General features: G+C 41.3%; 1 protein-coding gene across 3 annotated transcripts in view; it reads left to right on the forward strand.

The window, feature by feature from the left end:
• Positions 1 to 791: 791 nt before the first annotated feature.
• LOC113025881 (transcription initiation factor TFIID subunit 4) overlaps positions 792 to 21,851 on the forward strand; it is a 100,970-nt gene continuing 79,910 nt past the window's right edge. For all 3 annotated transcript variants that reach the window (XM_026174101.1, XM_026174110.1, XM_026174119.1), the window contains exons 1-6: positions 792 to 2,282; positions 3,677 to 3,849; positions 15,984 to 16,136; positions 16,843 to 16,965; positions 17,507 to 17,596; positions 18,657 to 18,866. In XM_026174101.1, coding sequence (XP_026029886.1) covers positions 851 to 2,282; positions 3,677 to 3,849; positions 15,984 to 16,136; positions 16,843 to 16,965; positions 17,507 to 17,596; positions 18,657 to 18,866 — 2,181 coding nt within the window. In that variant the 5' untranslated portion in view covers positions 792 to 850. The remainder of the gene's footprint in view (positions 2,283 to 3,676; positions 3,850 to 15,983; positions 16,137 to 16,842; positions 16,966 to 17,506; positions 17,597 to 18,656; positions 18,867 to 21,851) is intronic.

Genomic DNA, 21,851 nt, shown 5'->3' on the forward strand with positions numbered 1-21,851 from the left:
TTTCAACCCTGCACTGCCTTGCTATGTTGAGCCACTTTAAAGAATAATTTAATAATTTATTTATTATCATATTTATTATTAATATTTATTATCATATTTTAAGAAATTCTAATCTTATTATTGTATGTTGGATTAAAGACATTTTAATTTAATTTAATACTTCATATTTTTATTTAGTCATATTTTACCCAATTGTATTTATTTTTTATTTCATATTAGTTATTGCCAAATTTCTTTTTATTTGATCTAAGATACAATCCTAATGATTTAGGCTATTATTTTACAGATTGTGTTAACTTCATTTTTAACGGCTGTAAAAAAGTAATTTACTAACTGTTTGGATAATAAATGATATATTTCCCATCTTACCTTTTGCAAAGGTAAAAGAAAAGATGCACAGAAAAGGGAAAAACAATACCAAAATCAGACCTAATAATTATATAACTTCTGTGTAACTGCTTTGTTTCAGATCTGTTTTATTTATTCATTAACTTAGTAGCTTTATGTACATTATAACTGTCTTATATCGTTTTAAAATAATCTTTGCTTTCTTCCTGAACCTTTTTCTTATTTATATATCATTTTCTTTAAATATGGTCAAAGCTCCTCATATTCTACTTTGGGATGGCGGTGTAACTGCACGGTACTTAGTATGATTACTAATTAATACTCCGTGAAGGTAACACATAATAAATAGGATACAATAACCACAGACTTACGGCTACACCTAGGACGCCCCTTCCTCCATTTATACCCCCCTTATTTGATGACGTCAGATCCATTCCCACAATGCCTAGTAACACGCAGGCGCATTGTAAAAAAAATAGAAGACGGCTATCTGTGATCAGAGATGGCGGGCGCCTCCGACCCCCTGGAAGATATGCTCTTTTCGGAGGTGGATGAAAAAGCTGTGAGCGACCTAGTGGGCTCATTGGAGTCACAGCTTGCTGGACAAAGCAACCCGGCTGGTAAAGCAGACGAAAACGGAGGCGCTGGCTCTGTGGCCCCCGCTAACCATCACTTAGGAAAAACGCTACCAGCTCCAGTGAGCACCACAACACTAGAACAACAACAACAACAAGGACGCCGTAATAAAACTGAGATGCGCCAGGAGATCAACTCTAAAGACGTTAGCCCGGATAAGACTGTCACATCTCCTTCACCGGGCTGCAGCCCTTCTTTTGGCGAGCCTTCCACCACTTCGGGTGACTGTGTGAGCGCCACTAGCAGCGGCTCGCAATCACATGGAGCATCCATCACAACACTGACTGCATCTGGTGTGTCAACTTTGGCATCTCTGCCGCCAGCCAGCATCAGCACCACCACATCCAGCCAGGGCTCTAAGGTTACCGTGGGCACAGGTGAGACGTCGACGGGAGCAACCCCGCCGAGAAAACGCATAACGACGCCGCGGAGGAGCGCTTCGGCGCGGATAAAGAGTTTGAACGGCGCAGCTGTAACAACGCGGAGGAACAGCAACACAGCGGTGGTCGACAGCGTTAGCCAAGTGGATACGAGTGCAAGTACACCAAACTCTGGACGACCCGTCACAACCTCTATTAACACTTCGACGTTCACCTTATCCAACGCGAGCCTGCCTGTGGGTCAGTCGGCTATTGCTCTCGACAGGGGGACTCCTACTATTGCTTTACATAGACTCCCGAGTCATATTGTTGCCAGTATAGCCCAGAACGGCAACGGGACCAGTGTTTCGGCCTTGGTCCAGCAGGGTGCTCGTATAGGACCCGTTACCTCTTTAGCTTCCCCGGGGAACCAAACCAAAATGGTCACAGACACTGGGGCTTCCAAAACAGACGATTGTCAGTCCAAAATTGTAATGTTAACCCAGTCTAGCGTTGTCAACTCTGTAGTAAATACTGTTTCCACTTCCTCTCCTCCTCTTCCTCCTCCTCCTCCTCCTCCTCCTCCTCCTCCTCCTTCTACTTCTTCATCTATTGTCACACCGACAACTACTACAGCTGCAGCAACAACAACAATAACAATAACTCAGCCTCTGAACTCCATCACACCTGCTGCGTGTGTTACAGGGATGGCAACTAGTTCAGTATGTGGAGCTGGTCAGACCACATCGGTGACCACCACTATTACTATGGTTAGGCCAACAGCTCCCTCCCCAACACCTGCTGTGGCCACATCTGCACAGTCACAACCCCGTCCTGGACTTACAGCCCCACAAAGGATTGTAACCCCCCAACTGATTGTCAGACCGCCTCAGCAGCAGACCACCATTCAGCTGCCCCCTGGGTTTACCATCCCACAAGGTAAGGTTAGCAGGAGGGCTAACAACCAAGCCAGAGAATCCTGGTTGTGGTTGTTAAAAGGGCTCGGTGTGTGTTGGACTCTCCCATAATAGAAGATTGTGTGTGACATCCTCCGGATTTTCCCTGGCTCAAAATAGGCCTTTGGGCATGAATAATCTACATATATGTATGGCAAGGAGTGTTGTACCTTACATAACAGAAGTTTGTGGATTTCCATGTTATTTCTGATCATTTGCTAAATAAATCTGTGTTTTATGTTTGACTAAATGTTTAAGTAAAATATTTTCATTACAGTCCTGGTGATTTTCATTTACACAAAGGTCAAAGTCAAAATTTTTTGGAAACAGGAAAAACCCTGATTTTCTTGTTTGGTTTGTTTGTTTGTAATTGAAAAAAAGATAAAACCGGGGTGAAAAAGACAGAAATCAAAGTATTTATACAGATAGATGCAATAAGCACAAACACCTTGTGTGTGTGTGTGGTAAACCTAGAGCAAAAAACATCAATTTAAATGTTTATTTATGCAGGATAATAATAGTACACTGAAGATGAGTAGAATCACAAAAGACCTCTAAGGAAACTTTGAGAGGCACAGAGAAATGCTTTGGGCAGCTCTAGTGTGCAGACAGTGGCCACTGATGCTTTGAGACTGCAATATGTTGTCAAAAAATATTTGAGTAGATATTGTTTTTTTTATGTAGCTAACTTTTGTTATTACAACAACAATTCAGTAGTCCAGGATTCCAGTAGTTCAAATTATAGCTTACCCAATAGATGAGCCATATTTATATCCCTAATTTAGCTGTTATATTTTAAACAGTGTAAATTCAATAGAAGCTCATATTCTGTACTTGTAAAGGGGCAGGTAATAACAGAGGAAAGTGGTCATAATGGTTTTTGTGTTGCACTGCTTGAATGAGTCATCTGACCTCAGAAATAATAGCTCAGTTACATTTTCAAGAGCATGATCAGAACATGCTGTTAACCTTACTATTGACCTCATGTCCTTTTCTCTTTATGGAAATTCTGCAAAGATAAACAAATGTGTAATAAAATATTTTATCACGGCCAGGTGTGGGGTTATAATAACTGCAGTCCTGGTCCTTTAAAACGAAGGGAGAGTTTGTGTAATTCGCTCATGATCAGAGCCTGAAGCAAATACTTCAGTCTTTGATTATAATATGTGCACTACTGTAACATCTTACAAAGTCTAGATCCTGTCATGAAATATTACTTTTGTAAAATTGCAGTGTTTTATAAGGTTGTAGTGCAGTGATATACCTGCAGTATAACATGTGAAATATACAGTATTTTTTTTAGTGGCTGCTTTAGCTGTTCTTCTGCGGTATTTATGTTGTGGTGTTCTCTAATTTATGTTTCCTGCTCTTCCTTAGGTATGGTGTTGGTACGCACAGAGTTAGGACAGCTGGTGATGGTTCCCCAGCAGGCTTTGGCTCAAGCTCAAGCACAAGCACAAGCTCAAGCCCAAGCCCAGGCCCAGAACAACATTTCTCCACGACCTGCTACCCCCACCACAGGGACATCCTTCAGAGTAACCTCTCCACAGGTGAGACCACAGAACCCACATGATAGCTGGCAGCTGTAGACTCTCACTGCTGCAACCAACGGCACACAGTGTTGCTGTTCAAATGAGACAAAAGGAAGGAGAAAGACAGAAAAATCAGAAAGATTATTATACTCATTTGCAACTCTACTAGTGTAGCGTTGCATTGGTTTAACAGTTTAAAATTATCCATGTTGTTAAACTAGACCTTTACGCTGGCCCTTGTTCAGTTGTTTGAAACAAGCCATTAGTTTTGCTTCTTCAAGCCAACCTTCTGATTGGCTGCCTCTTGCAAACAGATGGTTTGGTTTGAACTGCGAATAGGTGGGGCCAACTTCCCATTTGATGCAATTTGTGATTCTGGGAATTTGGCAGCTATCTTGAATCTTGAATGAGCAGACACCCATAACTTTAAATTCACTAGTTAGTGGGACATTAAAAATGCATGCACTAATTAAATCCAATACAAAGCTCTTCGAAAGTTTAGTAAATCTTCTCCAAAATAAGGTTAAGAATTAAGTTTTCCTGTCAGATTGTATTCCTAGTACTCAACATTACAGCTTCATTACTGGCTCAGTCCAGAGAGCTGATGTGAAAAAAGCATCTCTACGTATCCCACCAGAGCACTGAACAAATGGCATGCCTATCAATGTGAAGGATATAGTAAGCCAAGAGAAAGTAAAACATACATGCACCTACATTTTTCCTATGATAACATTTGCCACAGCACACCTGCTGTGACTGCCTACCATTTACATGGATAAGTGCAAAAACAACTAGTTAAAGTTTCCTTTTCTGGGTGCTGATCTGCTCTTAAGTTGTGTATGCACTGGAAATGAGTTGCTTGTCAAGCATCGCTTTAAAACTGCCTGCTGGTCACTCGCAGATATTCCAGGCTGTAGTGTGGATCCTCTAATGTATTTAGAATCAGAATCAGAATCAGAAAGGGTTTTATTGCCAAATGTTGAGCAGGTTTACAACATTAGGAAATTGCTGGGGTACTTAGTGCAAAACATACTGTCAGACAACGCTTAAATAAACATAAAAATAAAAATTAAAAGTGCTAAGTAGATAGATATATACATGAGTGCAGGTGGTGATCAGTGCCAAACATGGAATGATGCAGTGAACACAGCGTAGGGTCATGTGTAAGTGGTGGGAACAGTCATACGGTTATTGTTCATGTGTCCAACAGCAGAGGGGAAGAAACTGTTCTTATGGCGAGAGGTTCTGGTGCGAATGGACCGGAGCCTCCTGCCTGAGGGGAGCAGGTCAAACAGACTGTGTCCAGGGTGAGAAGGGTCAGCTGTGATCCGAGCTGCACGCCCCAGTGTCCTGGAGGTGTACAGGTCCTGCAGAGATGGGAGTCTGCAGCCAATCACTTTCTCAGCAGAGCGCACAACACGCTGCAGTCTCTGTTTGTCCCTGATAGTGGCTCCAGCGTACCACACGGTGATGGAGGAGGTGCGGATGGACTCGATGATTGCAGTGTAGAATTGCGTCATCGTCCGTGTTGGCAGGTTGAATTTCTTCAGCTGCCTCAGGAAGTACATCCTCTGCTGGGCTTTCTTTATGACGGAGGTGATGGTGGGCTCCCACTTCAGGTCCTGGGTGATGGTGGTACCCAGGAAGCGGAATGAGTCCACAGTGGTGATGAGGGTGTCAGTCAGGATGATGGGGGGGAGTGGAGCTGTGTGCTTCCTGAAGTCCACAATAATCTCCACTGTCTTCTGGGCATTCAGCACCAGGTTGTTGTGGCTGCACCAGGACACCAAACGTTCAACCTCCCTCCTGTAGGCAGACTCATCCCCGTCCAAGATGAGTCCACCGTTCGAGATGAGTTACTAGTAGGTCATATGTTAATCAACTGTGTTTTTCACTCTCATTAGTAATCTCTTCAGTTCCTTGCATCAAAGTTTATTGCGCGTCCACCCACTTCGCACTTGCAATTGTAGTTATTTTCTCTGTAGTCTGAAGTCGTAAATGTTATTCAGTTTCTTTGTCTCTGGTCACTAAGTCACCATAAATCACTTACAGTGTGTGGAACAGCTGTCCTCTTGGGTAAGGAGGACAGAGGTGGACCAGCCACCAACTTTAGCAATTGAGTGTTCTTCAGACGATTTCTAATCAGGATTCTTCTCATCAGGTTGTTGTTTTTTTTTTTTTTTTTACCTGAGCCATAGTGCAGAGACTTTATAATGTATGTATGTATTTATTTATTTATTTCCATTGTCACTCATAAGGAAACACTTCTCTGTTTCTTCTTTTTTGGTATCCATTTGTTGAACTTCATCCACTTTTTGGCTTGCAGCTAGCAGCACTCAGTTTAGAGTCATTCTTATTCAGAAACCTACACAAGTGGTGAAATCTAAACTTGCTGACACACATTATGGGTAGAGCACGCAGGAGGTAGGAACCTGTAGAAAACTACGCGTGTTAGTTACACAAGGGCTCATTCTGATATTACTCTGACTTTCTACTAGGAAGCTGGCAGGTTAAAGTCCATTTAATGTCTGATCTGACATGTCTAGACATTTGCGCTCTCACACTGATAAAATGAAAAGGTGAGGTTTTAGCCTTGGGGAATCACTTTTACTATCCCGATTTCAGTGGGAGCTCATTCATCTCTGTGGAGCCAGAACAGAGAAGAGTCGTAAATGACCCTGTGGTTTTCTTGAGTGATGGGATGACCCAAGGGATATTTGACCGTGACTTGGAGGTAGGAAGGAGCTGCCCTGTTCTTGGCATGTAGATAAGCAGGAGAATTTTGAATGACTGGAAGCCAGACAGGTGTACATGGAAGGAGAACTGTGCAGGAATACAAGTACTAGGCAGACATCAGCTACTTGGACTAATGGTAGTGGCCTTATGGCACAAATGTTGTCTCCAGCATTTTTACTAGTCTGGGGTAATTTTCGCATAAGAATTTTGGACAATTTAGAAAGTGTCCGGGTGTTTTCATCAGTTATTTTGTCTTGATGTCCATTTCACATGCACTGCTTGAAATACTCTGTGGTTTAGGTGTAGGAACTATCTGGATGGAGTGCACAGGAGGCAGCACATATAGTGTCCACTTGATAGGTCTATTAGGTAATTGTTTTCTTTTTGTTTGTTTGTTTGTTTGTTTGTTTAATTTAAGGGCGATCGTGGCTCAAGAGTTGGCCGTTCGTCTTGTAATCAGAAGGTTGCCGGTTCGAGCCCCGGCTCGGACAGTCTCGGTCGTTGTGTCCTTGGGCAAGACTCTTCATCCGTTGCCTACTGGTGGTGGTCAGAGGGCCCGGTGGCGCCAGTGTCCGGCAGCCTCGCCTCTGTCAGTGCGCCCCAGGGCAGCTGTGGCTACAATGTAGCTTGCCATCACTAGTGTGTGGATATGGGTGGATGACTGAATGTGTAGAGCGCTTTGGGGTCCTTAGGAACTAGTAAAGTGCTATACAAATACAGGCCATTTAATTTCGGAACTGACAGGTTTAAGACTACATTTGATACCTGCCTACTCGCGTGGAACTCGGTTGCCTACTCTTCCTAGAAGAGTTCAGTCCCTGCGTGAAAAGAGGAGATACCTCAGAAGCCTCACTGTTGAGGATAGAATGCAAGATGGCCATCTTTTATTGCAGTATTTGCTGCAAATGCTATTTTGTTGTTCAGGGTCACTCGTAGCTTCCTCGCCAGCTGAGCGAACAAGACATGAATGTATGAGTTACGACTCTTAATAATCTTAAAAAAAAGACCCGAAAACAGCTGACTCCTAGCTACTGTGCTGTGACTGCTCGCTGCTCCTGAAACGTTAGGATGGAGCTCAGCGATATATCACATCACATAAAGCAGCGAAAGCATCTGAATGCAGATGTGCATTTTGCTTTTGGGTAAATAATTCTGCAACCTTCAGAAAAAGTTAGATGGGATTAATTTTTTTTAATAAACAAGTAAATAACCTGCGTAGTAAAAGGTGTCCAGATGTTGTTCATCTATCAATGAATGTCAGATAAATGATTGAAATGGAATCGTATGTTTTCAGTGAGACAAACAGAAAAACAAATTGATTGCAGACATATAGTAGAATTAAAAAAAACCTCTAAATGAATATCAGATGAAACAGAAAGGCCTGATGGTAAGAGTGATAGAGAGTTTGTATAATTTTTTTTTAGCAGCGTATAGAAAGAAAAGGAGATGTTTCACTTTAAAGCATATTTAAAATGCCATAATAATAGAATTCAACAGATGTGTATCTTTACTGTACCTCTAAAACCTGCTGATATTCCACTCTGTGCAAACTCAGCTTACACCAGTGCCATGCATATGATTTACTAAGATTACAAAAACATCGAACTCCAATCCTCATGGGCACATTTCAGGTTTCTTTCTCTCCAGCTCTGCATAATTTCCGTCAATGTTAATGCCACAGGTGGTGACCTTTGTAAAAGAATAATCTGACTGATGAGATTTGAAAAACTGTGATCTAATTATACGTGTGTTCACACAGTCGATGTTGGGTGGGCACCTCCTCATTAAATGAACACTTTATTAGTTGTAGACCCTAATTGGGGTGTGATTAATGCGTTAAACTGTGTAATTATAACAAAAGAATATCCTTGATTTTTTTAATCTATAGATTAAACTGAGATTAATAGGTGAATTAATGTCTCAAGGCTTTTTAATGACTCCATGGGGTCCTCTCATCAAAATTTAACGAGCTCCTGAATCATTAATTGGAATTTGCTTATTATCACCTGTGGATCCATCATTCATTTGATAACTTGAGCTTGTGCTGGTGGCTGTACACCTTTGGAGCTTAATTGCTTTTAATAATGAGGTTACTTGATAGTTGGTCCCCCACAGTTCTCTTTAAATCAAGTGGGACAGCTGAAATGGGCTGGTGACAGCAGAGCACTAATAGAGCTGAAATGTGTGCACAGCTTAATATTTGAGCGTGTTAATGTCTCTGGGCTAGTTTTTCTGTTATTGATCTCAGAATGCAAAACACTACCTCTGCAATGTGAGATGGTGTGTTTTATCGTAGGCCATTTTGGGTGAATATTGTTCCCAAACTATTATTACTATTATTACTAATAACTATTATTCCCATTCCCAAACTACACCCCAAATCTGTTAATATTCAGATATGCGGAGCTGGAACCAGTAAAATCTCAATTATTATGAAAAACCTGCAATCAGTTGTCTAACTGGTTAAATTAGTAGTTGCTTCAGCACTTGTATTGGTTTAAATACACAGGTTTTGTCTGCGTGTAAAAAAACAAAACAAAAATGTTGGCACACCACAGAGGATTTGGCCTTACTCTAAAGAAAAGTCAGCATGACTGGGATATTTTTACCAGTTTTTTAAGAAGGAAATACACTCTTCATCTTTTTTTTTTCAAATAATAGGAATATGCATAGACCAGTTATGTAGGGTGAAACCAGCTTATAACTCTAACTATATGTAGACTAGTCATGCTTACCTGCATAGTTATTCCCTCGAGACCTGTTTTTAACCAGGAAAAAAATCCTGGTACACACTCAGTGCTACTTACAAATTGCTAGTACTGGGCTTTTTAGAGAGTTTGGTCCATTTGGTCATTTGTCAGCTGCACATCCATGATTGGAATCTCCAGTGCTACTACATCCCAAAGGAGCAGTACTGCATTGAGATCTAGTGACTGTGATTGTGATTGAATACAGTGAACTCATTGTCATCTTCAAGGAACCAGCTTGACATAATCTTGCTAGAAGCAACTTTCAGAAGAAGGGTGCACTGTATTCATAAAGGGATGGACCTGTGAGCAGCAATACTCAGGTAGGCTATGGAGCTCAACGTGTGCTGAAAGAAATCCTGAAGGCAGAAGGGTGTTGAGCCCCGTACTTGGAATTTGTGCTGTTAAGTGTATATCAGTTTTTTTTCCTGGTTAAAACATAACTTTAAGCGATAACTACACTGGTTTACATATAGTTAAATTAATATTTTTCATCTTAATTATCTGAAATTTATGCCTGTTAAGTGATAACTCAAAATATTTTGGCCATTCCCATCTGATCTCTGGGCATTTTCACCAAGAGAACTGCCTCTCTGAATATTTTCTTTTTCACACCATTCGGTGTATACTCTAGAGATGGTTAGTGCGGGAAATTCCCAGAGGATCAGCAGTTTCTCAAATATTCAGACCAACCTGTCTGGCACCAACAACCATGCCACGTTCAAAGTCACTTAAATCACCTTTCATCCTCATTCTGATGCTCGGTTTGAACTTGAGGAGAATATTTTCTATGCATGCCTAAATGTTTATTGCCATGTGATTGGCTGGTTATGATTGGTTCATATCTGTTAATTTGCTAAATCTCAAAGGTTTAAATCTAATATAGCTAGTTGTTGTCTTCCCCCCCCAGGCTTTCATGGTTGCACTTTTCATTATAACCCTAACTGCAAAGACAAAAGATTAGCACTAGAGGGCAGCATTTCATTGCCTATTTTAACTTGACGTGTCTTTTACTCTGAATTTTGATGACTGTTTGTAGTGTTTGCTGATCACGTTGGGCTATGGTAAGATATCCATTCATGCTACCTTATATGATTTCTCTCAGTTTTACAACTTTATATGAAATTAAAATAGAGACTGAAGAGAGTTTCACTGCTCTTACATAAGGTGCAAGAAGAACTGATGTTGAATTTAAGCCTATAATGTTATATACATATAATGCAAAGTATCGTTGTAAACTTTAGTGTTCAGGTGTTTAGTGTTATTGTGCTCTATAGTGGGTAGTATTACATTTTCAGGTAGGACTGAACTGAGAGACATAATGTGATATATTTCAAACCTAAGTCTAACCTCAGGTGCTCTGTTACTTTCATAGTGTAAAAAACTGTAAACTGTGAATCAGAGTCAGTGTCACACAGAGCATGGTCAGACATTCATCTCCTTAAACGTCATGAACAGAATTCTGCATTAGCTGCACAACAATCCTCTCTGCTCATAGTCAGCCAACCTATATCCACCCTGATACGAACCCTTTTCAAAAGAAAGTCGCAGATTGTCATCGCCTCTCACAGTTGATGACAAATTAGTGGGCTGCGGCGTTGCCATCTCGACAGGAAAAGCAGTAGCAGGGAAATGAAAGGGAATGGTGTTTATTCCCAGAGCTCAACCCCTCTGTCGGCCTGTCACTCTTCCCATGACCCTAAGGGGAGAAACGGAAGGCATCCTGAGCTTCCTTCCTTCCATACCTGTTAAATCATTCATCATCCAACTGCCTGATTATTTTAAAAAGCTAACAAGGCTTTGGTTCTCAAGTGCGTTTGTGTGCGTGTGTCTGTCTGAGGGAGAGAGAGTGAGCGAGAAAGTGGCATAGCTAGCGGTGGGATGCACCCTGTGGCTCTTAGCATCACCCTCCTTACCCCCATCGCCTCATCTCTCATACACTCACTTCCTCCAACTCTTCAGTGTAACATTCATTTGGATCCTACTAAACTTTTAGTGGAGGCAAACCCCCTCCTCCTTCTTTCTTATCCCACTTCTTCTCCTCTGCACTGTAGTCTTTGTTTCTTTTCTTCTGTCTGTGACAAGTGCAGTTAATCGTGTGCACGAATTTGTGTCTGTTAGCGTGCTTTGGTCTGTCTGTGAATGGAAGGCTGAGTGCCAGAGGTCAGGGTTGAGGCCCTCCTGGGTTGTTTTGACTAATAGACAGGGTAGCAGGGAAGCAGCCAGGAAGTGTTTATGAACGTTTGTCTGTGTGGTGTGTGTGAGTAAGAGATGAACCTCTTTGGCTTTGTGGCACTTGGCACTGTCCTCCTCATTCGTTCTTCTGCTTTTCATATGTTAGCAAACAATCTTAGGTTACGACACATTTCAGCACTAGCATGAATCCTTTTATAAATGCTGCATTTGTCAAGTTCCATTCATTCTTCCAGTCTTCATTCAATTGCGCAATGCGCATACCGTATTTCGATATGTCACTGTGCTTTGAACCTATTCCACAGATTTTGCAGCCTAACCTGAATTTATACTTCATGCTAGTATGTAGTATGTTCATGCTACTGTGCATCTGATTTATTCAGGTTTTTCAGCCTTTTAATAATCTGTGTGCCCGTAGTTTGCATTTTTATGCCTGGGTTAACAACAAAACAAGCTAACATACCTAAGAAATATTTGAGTTGTCTGAGTGCTTTTGGCCCTGCGTAAATATGTGATGAAAATTTTTGTTTATAGTACAAACAGTATGCATGTAAACATCCTCAAATTGCAACTCGGAGTCAGCAATTTAAGCTCCCAGTTAATGTGTCATTTGAAATCTAATGAGCTAGAGTAATACGGTACTAAAGAGAATCTGCTGAAATATCCCTAAACATAATTTATCTGTATGAGTTGAGTGATTAATTCCTACTTGTGTATTCTGTGTGATCCTTTTGCACTCATTGGTTTTGTCTCTGTTATAGTAAAGTGTGCCTTAATAAATTGCTTGCAGTATTGCCTTACTTTTCTGCAACAACTTACAGTGGAAATTCTAGACTTTATAAAAGCATAATAATAAGAGGAATGTTTTATACAGTCATTGACACTTAATAGTGAAAGGTGAGTTTCAGAAAAGTCATATTCATTTTTCTGTTTAATTATTTGTTGACTAACCCATTTGTGTGTTTGTTAGGTCTTCTATTCATCCATTAATTTGCTCATTATCTCACTCGTAGTGCATATCAAGTTTAATAAAACATTAAAATGCGATGGTCAGGTGTGTTGTACACAAATATCTGTGGTCTTTTAAATGTAGGCAGGTTCAAACTTTAAATCTGATACTGTTAATATACTGTACTTGATGCACTTTGTTTTTACATATTTTCCTTGGTGCCAACATCAAGGTTAGGTGAGTATTTAGATGCTAATATCTGTATTGGTTAAACAGATAGAGGACCCAAGCTTGAAGGCTTGAAGTGAAGGAAGAAAGGATTTCTCTTTTTTTTTAAACCATGCATTGTGGCAATGTTGGTCATCATTCAGCCAAAATTGTCACCTCGCAGAAGAAATTTGGCAATATATATTTCAGTTTAATTCAATTTAGTGTTATTTATACAGCACCAAATCACAAGAACAATCACCTCAAGTCACTTTATGTTTTAAGGTAGACCATACAATAATACATACAGAGAAAAACCCAACAATCATATGACCCCCTATGAGCAAGCACTTTGGCGACGGTGGGAAGGAAAAACTCCCTGTTAACAGGAAGAAACCTCCGGCAGAACCAGACTCAGGGAGGGGCAGCAAACTGCCGCGACCGGTTGGGGTGAGAGAAGGAAGACAGGATAAAAGACATGCTGTAGAAGAGAGCCAGAGATTAACAAGTGTGATTCAGTGCAGGGAGGTTTGTCAACACATAGTGAGTGAGAAAGGTGACTGAAGAAATACTCAATGCATCATGGGAATCCTCCAGCAACATACATTCTGCAGCAAGAGTCCTGACTCTTGCTGCAGAATTTTGGATTAACTGAAGGCTTTTCGGGGAGTTTTTAGGACATCCTGATAATAACGAATTACAGTAGTCCATGCTTGAAGTAATAAATGCATGAACTTTACGTGCTATACTGGGGTCTCATCATCAGCCCTGTTTTGTGATTCAAGGCCACATCACCCCCTTGGTTCTCTTTGCCATGTTCGAATCCTGAGCAGTTTTTGTAGTGTGGCGTTATTCTTCCTGGGAGGCCACTGCTGTTGGGGAGTGCCTTTGCAATAATTGGGTGTGCACCAATATTTGGGTTTTTATAACCTCTCTGTCACCATGAGTCTCTGGACTCAGCTTAGGGCTAGGTGATGATCTATATTTTAATTTCATATACGATTTTGCTTTTGGTTTGTGTTATTTGTTGTATTACAGATCAAGAGCACCTCCAGGGTTTCTTTTGTTTTCAGTAGCAGGGCATTTTCAGTCCTCCTTAAAATCTCAGACTCACTCCAAATTTAGTTCTTGAGCTAAGATGATTACATAAATCTTTTTGTACAAAAAGTAACTTTTTAAGGTCTTCTGTAAGTGAACCTGTTGAAGGATCATTAATAGTTACCTGTCTGTTGGTTGTTCAGTTACTCTCCACAGGTCCGTGCAGGTCCCCTGAGCCTCATGTTGCACCTGTTAGCTGACAGCAAGTGATGGTTGTCCTTACGAAACAGCCTCCTTACTGCATGACCTTGTTTGCCTCTACTACATCCACCTATTTTTCACATGTATTTGCTTTTTAAAATTATTTTTATTTTTTTATTATATTCAAAGTTTGAATATTTCTCCTGTAAAAGGACACATTTATTTAGTCAATGGATAACTCAAGGTTTCCCAGCAAAGCATTTCACTGTAATGAAATCATCAGTGTTATTCCCTTTACCTGTCAGTAGTTTCAGTGTCGTCGCTGATTGATGTAGGTCTCCTCTGGAATCAGACCCCAGTAGTACGTCACTGTGAGCCAGCGCCACCTGACCAAAGTGCTTTCTTGAGTTAAATCTTCATGTCGACAACATGCTGCCACCTTCCTTCTTCTTTCCTGCTGTCATGACCTTTTCTCATCTGTCTGCAAGGCACGATACTGCTCTTTTCTTATTCTGTTGCCCTGTCTCTCTCTCCCTCTCTCACACTTTCCCCCGTCTTTTCTCTGGCTGCCATCCTTCCTCCTCACTCTTTTCTTTCACAGCTGAAACTGGCACAGCATCACTGTCGCTGTGTTTCTTCCTTTGTATCTTTTAAGGTGGCTTGTATTCAGTTATCTCTCCTGTTTCTCTTTCGTCACCTACTTCCTCTGATATATTTATTCTGAGTTCTGTCTCTTTTTCCTCTTCCTTTTTCTTCTGTTCTCCTTTTTCCAGCAATCTCCTGTGACCTCTCAGGCCAGCAGGCAATGTCCTTTGACCCCAGCCAAGATGGCACCGTCTCCTTCTCCTACTCCTTCCAGCCCTGCCCTACAGACTTCTTCTTCCTGTTCTTCTTCTTCTTCCTCCTCCTGCCCTGCACTCCGCCCAGTGAGACAACTCCTCCTGACATGTTATTCAGTCCTCTGCCTGGCATTTTTTTCCTTTGCTATACCAGATAACTGCCTAGAAATAGTGCTGACTGAGTCTAAAGTTTACTTGAAGGTTGTGTACAAGCTGATAATTGACTTCTAGTATTTCGGAGGAAATTTTAGTAAAACCCTTTTCTGTATATATTATACCTGATGTAAGCACTAATACTAACTACTATAATTAAAATTTATTTAGTAACAGCAAAAAAATCATGGGGACATTTTTTTTAAGTATATATCAATTATGTAACGAAGTAACAACTTCCTGTTGTTACAGGAAAGAGGATCCTTAGATTATATGGATGTCAGGTCCAGTTAATTGCAAATACCTAGAAGAATTTAAAAGTGATTCCAAAACAAAAAGGGTCTTAGAAGGTCAAACCATTTATTTTCAAAGTGTGCAGACAAAAAAAGGAAAGTATGAGTCCCCTGCATTGATGCCCTAGCTACACATAATGCATAACCTGTACTAAATACTGGCACTTATTGGCAAGGAACTAGAACACAGTATCCTCTGATCCAGATCAAATTCGGATTGTTTTGATTTAACCAAAACTACACTACATAGTCACATCACAAATATAACTGTACACGTAGCCTTGTTACCATCTACAGTATATGTCACTCAAATGATAGGACCTTAATGTGTCCCCTTCATCTGGCTGTATTCACACCTGTATTTAGAGCTGTCCACTTATGACCACGTCACATAAGATGTATTTTATTGCCAAGTGTGAACAGGCCCTGAGAGATTTAAAAGAGGTGATGAGGGCCTTAGAGTGAGAGACTGCTGTTGGCACCTCATGAGCAAAATTGTGTATATGAATTTTATTCAACTGCGCACACATCATTATGGGTAGCCAACATTTGTTACAGATCTTCCAAGTCAGGTGGGTGACGATTTAGAAAAGCTTTGATGTGCTCCTGTGCTTCCCTGCCTCTAGCTTGTCACCTCCTCCCCTTCTTCCTCCTTGTCTGTTAAGAGATGTCCACCAAAGTAAGGACACCAGATGTGACAGGAGCGCTGTGGCGCCTGCCTCCTGTTCTCTGTGGCCTTGCTGGGAGCGAGGCGTCACGTCCTGTTTATCTCTCTGTCTCTTCCTTGCTCTTCCAGAAGGGCCCTGTGGCACCGGTCGTGGCTGTGACGGCTCCGCAGCAGACCCCCGTGGTTTTGCCTCCCCAGGCCCCGGCCCAGCCTGCCTCCCAGCCAGTGCAGCCTGCACAGCCGGGAATTGCCACGGCCTCTGGAGCTTCTGTCGCATCCCAGGTCTGTTTCCTTTGCCACACTGCCCTCCTCTCATCCTCCTCCACTACCGCCCACATGCCACCCTAAAGGGTGAGGGCACTGTCACAGCTGCCAGGAGGCTGGCTGTGTCACAAGCTCAGACCCGGACCTACAGCTACACCACGTCACACAGCTGGCCATGGACAAAGAGTCTTGCACATGCTTGCGCTCATACATTCACACTATTGCGTACTGACCCAAGGACATAGAAAGACATAGAAGCACAGATTTACCACGAAGTCACATGTATGCATATTCTCTCACACACACACACACACACACACACACACACACACACACACACACACACACACACACACACACACACACACACACACACACACACACACACATCTGTCAACCCAGGTGCTACATTTTAATGTCCTGAATGTAGACTATTCACTGAGTTGTGACAGATACTTTTCAGCCTCTTTTATCAGCCAAGTTAATTCCACTCTTTAAGTTAATATTTAAGGACATGCACCGCAGTTATAGGGCCACTTCCTCTCTGCTTATGTTCTGATCCATTGTTTTACACAGCGACTTTGAGGTTGGGATTTGGTAGTGGTGTCACTGGGGTTTTTTTTTTGTTTGTGTGTGTGTGTGTGTGTGTGTGTGTGTGTGTGTGTGTGTGTGTGTGTGTGTGTGTGTTTTTATAGAAAATGAATTATTTTGTTGTCTTCAACAGGAAATGCAAGAGAATGTTAAGAAGTGTAAGAATTTCCTGGCCACACTTATCAAGCTGGCATCTCACAATTCTCCGTCCCCCGAGACGTCTAAGAACGTCAAGGCTCTTGTTCAGGACCTTCTGGTGAGCTTCACAAAACGCTGTTCATATCATATAGGAAAAACTAAATAATATCACTTGTTTAGATGGGACAATTTTGGGGCAAGTATTAGATTTACAAAAACTGCTAAGGACCTGCCGTATACCTCTTTTTTTTGTAGGCAAATAATTTTAACACCATGTTTCTCATGTATCTAACTAATTTAATGAAATCATAACATGGTAAGTGTGAGTCCATTGTTTTGGGGTTTTTTTTCCCTTTTTGTTTTGCGGTGTAACATATTTTAAATTTTACATTAAAATTGACACTTTTCTGTGTCGTTGTATTAAATATTTCCTACCTGTAGATGGCAGCATGAAACTCTTTCCGAAAGTCTCTTTTCTGTGTCATGAATTTTCATCTCATACAAAATGTGCACCTTAAGTTGTACCCTGAAGTTTCAGGATGGAATGGTTGATGATTCCTTCTGGTGATGGGCTTTCATCTAACTGTGCTTATACCCTCTGGTGTACTGCATGGCTTCTCTTTTGAAATTTAATATATTCTTTACTCTTAACCTGACAGGATGCCAAAATCGAACCGGAAGAGTTCACCAGCCGACTACAGACAGAGCTCAAGTCATCTCCGCAGCCTTACCTGGTACCCTTTCTCAAGGTGAGGTTCTTGCTAGTTAACTTCTTTTTTTTAACCTTCTTCCTAAGCTATATCATCCATAAAACTGATTCCTACACTGACTAATGCAATGGCTCATTGAGCTCATCTTCTTTATAAGTCTCTGAAAGTGCCTATCTAACATTGAACCCTACACCTCTGTCATCAAGTAGTCTTCTTAACCTTGGGCCTGTTTATTCAGTTTATAGCACCTGTAGATACTTGAAATTCTCATCCATCCATCCATCCATCCATCCATCCATTTTCTTGTGCTTAACCAATTCTGGGTCCTGGGGTCTACTTGAAATTGACCCCTAAAATTGTTTTCTGAACTGCCCCTTATCTTTCACCTCTACTTATTCCCTAACTTGGCTCCTTAAGCTGCCCCTCATAGATTTTTCTGAAATGATCCCCCTAAAGTAGTTCTTTGCATGGGACCACAGTCAATGTTAGCCTGGTCTGACAGTTGAATGAGACACACACACACACACACACCCTCCCTCTGGCCTGACTTCTGACTGCGGTGACGGTGGCCCCTGCAGCCATTCCAGTAGCCAACAGGTTTTTTTCAGCCAGCCATGATGAGCATCACATCAAGGCACTCACCCGCCCAACAGGGCCACAAACACATGGTGTCAGGCAATGTTAGGTCATTTACGTCAAAAATCTGCCCTAAAATATTCTCTAGCGAACGACATCAGCTCCTTAGGTCAACTGACAGTGAGTTATCATGCTAATAGTTATGGTAACACTGTATACAGTTTTAAGCATACTGTAGGTTTCTTATCCTGAATGCAAATTAAACAATTTCAGCACACAAATAAGCATTTTTTAAATAACAAATAAAAGTCACATGAATCATTGTGCAAACATTCTACAAACATGTGGTCACATGCATCTGCAGATATTTTTTAGCTGTCTATAGCCATATTTTTTTGATAGCATTATGCTAAATTAGCCAGTGACCACAGCGGTAGTTGTTGCAGCTGTGTATGGTGCTTTGTAATGCATGTCTATTTCTCTATATGACTGTAAACTCTGGCTGCCCTCTATCCATCAACAGAAGAGCCTCCCAGCCCTGAGGCTGTCTTTGCTGAATAGTCAGCAGTCTCTGATCCAGCCCCCGCAGCAGGGACTAAAACCAGCACCCTGTGGCACCCCTCCTGCCATCGTCGCTGGGCCAGCTGTCCGTATACGCCACCCTAATAGTGTCAGCACCACTACGGGTGCCAGTGCATTGCCCGCTGGGACGCTCGGACATGCAGCTGCAATGGTATGTATAACGTGGCCCAGTTGGAAGAGTATCCAGTGCAGACACAGTCATCACAATGTTTAAATTGGGAGTTGCTTTTTAAAACTTTTTTGTCCAAACACAAGAGTTTGTTCCCCAACATCACAGTCCAAATGAAACTACATGTGATCTTTGAAGTAAAACATAGCAAATATAAAGATCGATCCTAAAATGTGTAAATGTTCATATGTGTTTCATTTGTTTTTTGTTTTTTTAGCCATGTCCAGGAAATGTGTATGTATGTATGTATGTATGTATGTATGTATGTAAGGTGTCTGATAGAGCAGAAGTTGTACAGTAAATGTGACGCATTTTCCCACAACAGCCCACCATGCATTTAAAAAATGGTAAAATGCAATGAATCCAACCTGCTGGGGGTAGTGTGCTTGTTGATGATGGGTTTTGTTATTTTGGAGCAAGTCACAGTGTGACACCCAACTCACAGATTCACTGAGGACTCATATATTTTAAAAAAAAAAAAAAAAAAAAGGGAAAGGGTGACCCAGGCCTACCCATTTTCTGTCTTTAGAAAATATTTATTTTGTCTTATAGGTTGTTTGCGTAATGTGCAAGTGGCTCCACTGACCATAGCAGATGGCAAAGCACAAGTATCCAATTAGAGGTACTCAATTTACAAACTTTGCTGTTACACTGTTAAGTTGCTCAAAATGGGAGGTGAGAAGAAGTACTAATAACAATGTCTGGGTTGGAGAAAGAGCCAGAGAAAGCATATGGAGAAATAAAACAACTTTTTAACAGAAAGGTTTAATTTTAAAAGATGGGAAAGCTAAGCTATGTCTAAGAATAAAATAAAAAATAATAAGGCAACAACAGATTATTCATTGATACCACACTTTTTCACAAGCATGATATCAACTCCCAACACTTATGAAGCTCGATCACCAGGCTGACCAGCTGCTCTCACTGGCTTTTTATACGTGAATGCTGAATGCTGAGTGAAGTCAGCTGTGACACCTGAATTCACCTGAAAGCAGCACAATACACCCACACAACACCACATAGTAGGTCTTTTAAAGCTATGACATAAGGTTTGTCTCTTTATTTGTAGGATTTTGAAAAATTTGTCAGTGAATTTGGAGGATTTTGTTGTCAGACTAAAGTAGTTTTAAACATGAAGGTTCAGTTATTCCACAAAGAAGTCATTTGGAGGCATTACATTAAGCTAGGAATACATATGCCTAACACAGAGGACTGTATTATATGTCTTTGTGAGCTTTCTGAAGGACTATTTAAAGATCCTTCCCCCAGTTTAATGGAAACAGTTTAACACCACCATCTGTCCTACAAATCTGTGATATGATTCTTGGTATGCAGTACAGTCTCTGTGATGGTTAGTCACACCCATATGTTGCAGATTATAAAAGTGTCATGATTATTTGTGTACAGGAGTCAAAGAAGCAGGAGATTCAAAAAACGACAGGAAGTAAACCTACAAAAACATCAAAACGCCACGAAACCTGGGCTGAGCGCACACACTGAGGAAACACAGACACTACAACAAAAGGGCAATGTGAAATTGTTGCCTATTTATACAAACTGACACGCTCTAAGAGCTAATCAGGGGAATAGGGAACAGGTGGGGAACGAGGAACAGCTGAAGACAATTAAGACAGTTAGGAACAAGACCAAGAAGACAAAAGACTACCAAAATAAACCTGGAAGTCACTGACTGACAAAGAGACAAGACTCTAACACACTTGAACTTGACACAGGGGAGACAAGGGGGAAGGCTCGGAGAAACACAAGAGATTATAGAAAAGGTTGAGACCATCTCAACCTTGCCCCTCTAACTTTGTCTCCAAACGCTCAACCTGTGCTGTCCCTCTGATATACTCATTTCTAATCTTGTCCGTTCTGGTGACTCCTACTGAAAATCTTAACATCCTCTACTCTGCCACCTCCATCTTGGCCTCCTGTCTGTTTGTCAGTGTCACAAAAAGAGGCCGAGCTTTGCACCTAAAGGTAGAAAAGAATTCAAAGTCCCAACAAAATTCATATTTCAGGGTCAAAGACGCAGTACCATGACAGAGGGGGACTGTACCAAGAAGCAACAGCCTTACTTTTTCTTTGTTTTTTTTTACCGTTTGTCTGATTTAGTTTCCAGATTTGATTTGATTGTTTCAGTTATATTTGAAATGTTTAAATTTTTTTAATTAATATTAGCCTTTATAATCATAATACTGTAGTCGGTAGTGCCAGGAGCAGATTTAATAAGTTCAGACAAGGTATTGCAGAACAAAAACCTGGCTCAGAGTCAATGCCTTCTTTTACTTAATGTATTGAATAATATGGCAATATTAGCAAAGACTAATAACATGGACCTTTCCTCTATATTTCTAATTGGTTTGGTATTTTTGTTAGTTATTTTCTGTTAGTTTTCTATCCCCAGTTTCAGATCGTGGTATAGTTTTAGTTAACTATAATAACCGCGTTGTGGATACTGAACGTGTGTTTGTGTCTGTGTGTGCAGATGTGCTTGTACATTGAGAATCATGCAACCCCACAGAGCCCAGATGTCTACAGATGGGTCAAGTGAGGTCAGACTCAGATTGGTCTGGTCCAGGCAGAGTAGTGGGCAAGCTAGAGGGGTGTCTCTTTTGTATTTCTCTCTCTCTGTTTCTCTTTCCTTCTCCCTCCCTTTTTCTTCGCTCACTCCTTCCTGGTTTACTTGGGCTGTCACTTGCATACACACACTTTCTCTCCATGCCTTTCACTGTATCTGCCCCCGCATCACCCTCTCATTTCTCTCCCTCTTTCCCTCCCTCTACCCGTTAACCGTTGAAGGGTGAAGCGAGGTAACTAGGTCAGCCCCAGGTCAATTTTAAAGCAATGTGGCGGCCGCAGTCTATGTCCAGAACATGCCTCTGGTCTCTCGCTCTCCCCTTCTCTCTCTCTCTCTCTCTCTTTCTCTCTCTCTCTCCCTCCCTCCACACACACACACACACA

This window comes from Astatotilapia calliptera, chromosome 1, assembly GCF_900246225.1.
Source record: "Astatotilapia calliptera chromosome 1, fAstCal1.2, whole genome shotgun sequence".
Lineage (NCBI taxonomy): Eukaryota > Metazoa > Chordata > Actinopteri > Cichliformes > Cichlidae > Astatotilapia > Astatotilapia calliptera.